Below are 5,940 nucleotides of genomic sequence, written 5' to 3' on the forward strand. Positions count from 1 at the left end.
CACCAGCAGCCTGCCTTCAGGGCAGAAATAAAACACCAGCCAGCAGCTGCAGATGGTTCTGGAGGACTTTCAGATGAACTGATGGAAGCGGTTCAGATCCTCAGGACTACAAACATTAAAGAGTTGGAGGGACTGCAGTGAAGCAGAACACGTGTCCTGTTCTGCTTCACTGCAGGAACCTGATCCGCTGATCAGAACCCTCACTGCAAACACAGAACCTGGAACAGATTTCATGCAGAGGTGAGGACGGAATCAGACTCTTGGTTTTACCGAAGGTTTGCACTTGCAGGGACACTCCTGAATGTTACACTGCTCCACCTGGACACAAAGCACACCTCAGACTCTGTCCTCAGAACCTCTCAGAACCTCTCAGCACACACGGCTTCTCCTGAGAAACTCACGTTCTCGTAGTGCTTCTTCACGATGGGCTCGTAGAACCCGATGGCCTCCTTGTATTTGTTCTGCATGAAGAGAACGTGGGCCACGTTCAGCTTCCAGGTGTCGTCGTCGTTGCAGAACTCCACCGACTTACGGAAGATCTTCTCCACCATCTGGAAGTTCTCCCGGTTCCAGTAGATCTTGGCCTGGGCCATGAGGACGGTGATGTACCTGGGACCAAACAGAAGGAGGAAAATTTAAATATATGTGGAACTTTAATTAAATTCAGCTTTTCTGTTCCTGCAACTTTAAATCTTCGGAGTCAAATTTATAAAAGCTGCAGATTTCACAGAACTTCTCAGAAGAAAGGAATGAGGACAAGTTTCAGAGCTAAAACTCCATCATCTTTCCTGCTTCATCCAGAGGAAGTGCAGCCTGCTGTGGTTCTGAACCATCTGAGGGTTCACTGGACTCTCTACAAAACAACGTGCAGAACTTCAGTTTATTACTCCCCGCTGCAGCAGGACAGGTTTCAGCCCTTCACAATAAGAGCGTTCTCGTCAGATGTGAGACAGTTCTAATCGTGATGGAGTTGTGGAAGTAGAAGCCTGCTGGCCTCACTTGTCCTGCAGCAGGTCGTACTCCTGCAGAACCTTCTTCTGCGTGTCGTCGTCTCGGGCCAGCCGGGCCTCCTGCAGCTGACAGACGGATGAAACCATGAAACCATGAAAACTGAGCAGAAATAAACAGCAGATGACTTTAGAACGAGAAACAGAAGTAAAGAACTGCAGAATAAAAGCAGATGTTTATTAACCTGTTTGGTCAGCCTGCGCAGCTGCTCCGTCAGTCTGCTGCTCATCTCATCAAACTTCCTGAACGCCTGGGAGAAAACACGCAGAGCGTAAAGATGTGGGTAAAAGCTGAAGTTGAATGAATAAACCAGCATGCTGCACCTCCTCTGGAGCCGTCTGACACGTCAGCAGAGCATCCAGAAACTCGTACACGTACTGCAACAGGAAACACAAGCGTTAACGTGGGAAAATAACATCTGGACACCAAGCAGGCTGGAAAACTCACCGGGGACAGGAACTTGATGGTGAGATGAGCGTTTTCTGCCAAGACATCAGCTGCCAGGTCGAAATACTGAGAGCGAACCAGAACCAGATCAGAAGCAGAACACATCCTTTTCAGACCCAAACTCTGAAACCGTTGGGGCGCTGAAAGTAAAACTGAAAGTAATGATTCATAAATCTTATAAACCCAGATTATAACCCAGAACCAGCCTTGACCTTTGACCTCAGATTCTCAGAACCTCTCCAGGTTCTTCAGATCTGTTGATGATGGAGATTCAGGACCTTTATTGTGAAAGTGTTCCTGTGTTCTCTGACACTTCCTGTCAGCTGGTGAACCTCTGCCCATCTTCAGCCTCTAAAAGCTTCTCCAGATGTTTCTGTTGTTGCTCCTGGAACAACTAATTACCAGATTTTTCTCTAAAACCTGTAAAACAGTTTCTTAGTTTGAACATTAGATCTGTTTCCTGTGAATAAAATATGGGCTTATAAGGTTTATAAATCATAGTATTCGGTTTCTGGGAGTCACAGCTCTCAGAGAGATGAGTGTTTTGGATTTGGTACCTCATGTTTGCTGTAGAGAAGCAGAAGGTTTCCAAAAGTGACCCGGGGGAAGGAGGGCAGCTGCAGGAGGAACGCCAGCTTCTCAAAACCTTCTGAAGGCTTCATGTCGATGTTTATTAGAGCCTGGTTGTGCAGAGTCACAGGGTCCAGCTCCTGAACACAAATAATAAATAATGAGAGCACATCGAGGCTGCATGTGTTCAGCTTCAGCAGCCACCAGGGGGCAGCAGAGGACGAGCAAACAGCTTTAGAACCAGTATTAAATGAATCCGGAGAATAAAAGCACAAAAACACTGAGTTTCATCAGTTCTACGTTCAGTCGCACAGGATGAAGGATTTACCTCCTCAGATCTCGGGGGCATGTCTGTCAGGGCCTCCTGAGCTCCTTTCACTGCGGGGGTCCACGTGGAGCCGGAGGACAGGGAGGAGCAGAGGACATCAGTGCACACGCACAGAGACAGAGACAGAGACTGAGACTGAGACTGAGACTGAGACTGAGACAGAGACTGAGACACTGAGACAGAGACACTGAGACAGAGACACTGAGACTGAGACTTGTACACTTCCTGAAGTGAAGCTTTTTTTCTGCCTGACGTGTCTGAATGATGGAGAACTAATCAAGGAGGCATCACCTGCAGGTCCTGCAGGACCTGCAGGACCTGCAGGTTCTGCAGGTTTTGCAGGTGCTGCAGGTGCTGCAGGTGGTTCAGGATCCACCTCCAGCTGTTAAACAACCAAACGGAGGTTCTTACGGTTCTTCAGCTGGTACTCGATGGCAGCTTTGAGGTTGAAGGCTTCGATCAGAGCCGTCTCGTGAAGAACCAGCGTGTTGCCCACGCTGTGCACGTCGATGCCTTCGGTTTTCAATCCGATGCTGAGCTCTGACGCACAAACCAAGCAAACGAGTAAATAAAGCGCAGATGGAAGGAGTAACGATGAGTGAGTGTTCCCACCTGGATGTTCTCTGATTCCTCGTTCGATGATCTCTGTGATGTAGTTCAGGGCCTGGGGGTAGTTCTTCAGGCTGTAGTAGCTCAGGGCAATGTTGTAGGACAGCGCTGCCAGAGGAGAGATCAGAAATGTGGATTTGTTCCTCTTTTTTAAAGGTCTTCTGCAGAGAACCAGGTTCCATCAGCTGCTGTCACGCCATGTTTGATACCAATCAGGAGCAGAGATTTCTGGTGCTGGTTCAGAACCACTTCTTTTGTTTTTGCTCCTAAAAGCAGCAGATTTCAGCCTGAGATCCTGAATCTAAATCTAGCGACCTGTATTCATTCAGGGGCTGACGGATTCTGGACAACAAGCAGACCTCAATAATGTTCTGAATTTAAAAAAGGTTTTCTTTTTCTAAAGAAAGAATCAAACCAGAAAATAACAGAAATTTAAAAAGAAACAAATTTGTTCATTTGCAGCTTTAGCTTCATTTGTGCAGCTGACTGACTGGTTTGCTGCTTACCTGGCAGGTATCCCAGCACCTGCAGGGCGGTCAGAAAGCTCCTGCAGGCCTCCTCATGCTTGCCGTCCTGGTAAAGCAAACAGCCCATGTTGAACATGTAGTCCGGATCGTCTGGCGGCAGCTGCTCCAGCAGTAACTGTAAGAACACAGAACCGGCTCCGGTCAGCCTGAGAACAAACCGATGTGATCAGGTGTGGAAATTAACTGACACCTTGGCAGCAGAATAATCTTCCTCGCAGTATTTGATGCAGGTTTGCAGCTTCACCATCTGAGATAAAACAGGGACACAACCCACAGAATGAACTGAGACAGGATTATGGCTCTCTGGTGAGAAACCTTCTGTTGTTGAGTTGATGTGACCATGAAGACGAACAAACCTTCACCGTTTGATAAGAATCTATGTGTGGAGTAAACCTACAGGAGTCTGAGAGGAGCGCTCCCGCCTCGTACCTTGATGTGAAGGTTGGGGCTGTCCAGGGCAAACAAGGCCTTGGTGGCTTCGGGATAAGCTCCAGCTTTGTACAGAGACTGGGCGTAGTACAGTTTGTACTCCTCCACCTCTGGGTGCAGCTGGGTGAGCTGCTCGTAGCACTCGGCAGCGTTGCTGAAGTCCTGGATGTGAAAGTAGCAGAAACCCAGGAGAGACAGCGCCGCCCTGGACTGAGAGACAACAAGACGTACAAACCATGATCCTCTGCAGAACCCCAACCAAGGTTCACACAAGACAAGTTCAGAAAACACAGGGACCGGATCTCAACCCGATCCAACAGGAACCAAACTGATGAGAGTAAAATGGTGTTGGATGGTTTCCTGATCAGGACAAACACCAGAAGAGCTAAAGGAGCCATTTTCCATCAGTTTGATTGATGCTGGGTTAGACTGACTTTAACTCTGTCCTCCATCTTTACCTTTGCAGATTGTTTGAATTTGTGTGGAGACAGCATGATGTTGGTTTATTCTAAGGTTTTCTGTTGTTATTTTGGACAATTCAGTAAAAATGTTCAAATCTTCCTGCAGGCACTGAACTATTTGCTTTCAGTCCTTTTAAGCAAACGTTTTAAAATCCTAAAACAAATAAATGTCATGACTGAACAAACAGAACATCGTGGGTCTGCATCTATACCAGGAACCAAGTTTGAATTATTTTACTTTTCTCCATCTTAGCTGCTTTAAAATAAGCTCATAAATCTGAATCAGGTGTTTTTATATCCCAGTGTAATCCAGTTTAAACTCTCAGGTTTCTCCAAATGACCACGAAACTTTACCCAGACTCCTAAAAGCAGCATTGTGTGCAAAATATAACCTGGATTTAACTTTTATCTACTCTGAACTATTTATTTAACAAGATCAATTCAGACAAAATCAAACTAAACTGTATTTGTTTTTCATTCAGATCATGTCCTGAGACTGATTTAAACCAGTTTAACATCATTTAAACTCTGATTTAAACCAGTTTAACATCATTTAAACTCTGATTTAAATCAGTTTAACATCATTTAAACTCTGACTTTAATCAGTTTAACATCATTTAAACTCTGACTTTAATCAGTTTAACATCATTTAAACTCTGACTTTAATCAGTTTAACATCATTTAAACTCTGATTTAAATCAGTTTAACATCATTTAAATTCTGACTTTAAGCAGTTTAACATCATTTAAAGTCTTACTCACCTTTGTGTGTTTCTGAAGTTGGCCGTTCAGGATGTGAATCGCTTCAACATATTTTCTGTCTTTAATCTAAAAAACAGATGAAATTTTACAGTTAAAGGTTTCTGTTAAAACCATATTTAAATGCATTAATTGTGGAATTAAACGTTTATGTAAAATTTACTTGTTTATTGTAGAGAAATCATTTAAAATAAAAGTCAAACTTTTTGTTATGAATGCCGAATTTTATAAAAGAGTGTAACAATTAGGTGAGTGTAATACACTGAGTGTTTATTTTAAAATAACAAAAGAAAAAGTAAAATTACTACAATTTGAAGGAGATTTGGAGCCGCATGCTAGCTGTTAGCTTTGAGGCAGGACCCAAACACGGATTTATCTTCTCACCAGTTTGTAGATTGTAGCCGTGTATTCTCCGTCTTTAATAGTTGCCATGAGTTCAGCCAGCAGTTTAACAAACACAAACTGTTTGTAGTTTCACGGATTTTCCAACTATTTAGCGTTTAGTTAGCTTCTCTTGCGCTAACCGACGGAGTGCGTATAAGAGCCGTTACTTAGCAACGGCGTAGACCGGAAATGGAAGAGTTGACGGGCGTGTGTAGCAGCCAATCAGCTAAGAGAACAATCACTAAGTCCAACCTTTTCCCCTAAACTTCCGCTGACTGTATATTAAACTTTATTTTAATTTTAAAAACACAAAGAGCATCGAATTTATACAAAATGTTATAGCTGTCATTTATTTTCTGTCTTCTAATTCTTTGTAATATAATGACCAGTTTACAAACCAAGACCTAACAACTCTAAAC

The 5,940-nt window shown here is 43.9% G+C and overlaps 1 protein-coding gene across 3 annotated transcripts in view; it reads right to left on the reverse strand.

Annotated features, from left to right (window-relative positions):
• flr (fleer) overlaps positions 1–5,721 on the reverse strand; it is an 8,180-nt gene extending 2,459 nt beyond the window's left edge. For 2 of the 3 annotated variants that reach the window (XR_005232895.1, XM_037974492.1), the window contains exons 1-15: positions 5,522–5,721; positions 5,141–5,206; positions 3,919–4,128; positions 3,680–3,736; positions 3,469–3,604; positions 2,966–3,070; positions 2,765–2,893; positions 2,354–2,403; positions 2,013–2,165; positions 1,456–1,521; positions 1,332–1,385; positions 1,193–1,258; positions 1,000–1,076; positions 402–609; positions 271–318 (exon numbers count right to left, since the gene is read on the reverse strand). Coding sequence is in view for 2 of the 3 variants with exons in the window: in XM_037974492.1 (XP_037830420.1) it covers positions 271–318; positions 402–609; positions 1,000–1,076; positions 1,193–1,258; positions 1,332–1,385; positions 1,456–1,521; positions 2,013–2,165; positions 2,354–2,403; positions 2,765–2,893; positions 2,966–3,070; positions 3,469–3,604; positions 3,680–3,736; positions 3,919–4,128; positions 5,141–5,206; positions 5,522–5,569 (1,473 nt within the window). In the remaining variant the exon portion in view is untranslated. The remainder of the gene's footprint in view (positions 1–270; positions 319–401; positions 610–999; positions 1,077–1,192; positions 1,259–1,331; positions 1,386–1,455; positions 1,522–2,012; positions 2,166–2,353; positions 2,404–2,764; positions 2,894–2,965; positions 3,071–3,468; positions 3,605–3,679; positions 3,737–3,918; positions 4,129–5,140; positions 5,207–5,521) is intronic. The other variant, XM_037974493.1, reaches the window with a different exon arrangement.
• Between the last annotated feature and the right edge of the window lie 219 nt (positions 5,722–5,940).

Source organism: Kryptolebias marmoratus, unplaced genomic scaffold, assembly GCF_001649575.2.
Source record: "Kryptolebias marmoratus isolate JLee-2015 unplaced genomic scaffold, ASM164957v2 Scaffold105, whole genome shotgun sequence".
Classification (NCBI taxonomy): domain Eukaryota; kingdom Metazoa; phylum Chordata; class Actinopteri; order Cyprinodontiformes; family Rivulidae; genus Kryptolebias; species Kryptolebias marmoratus.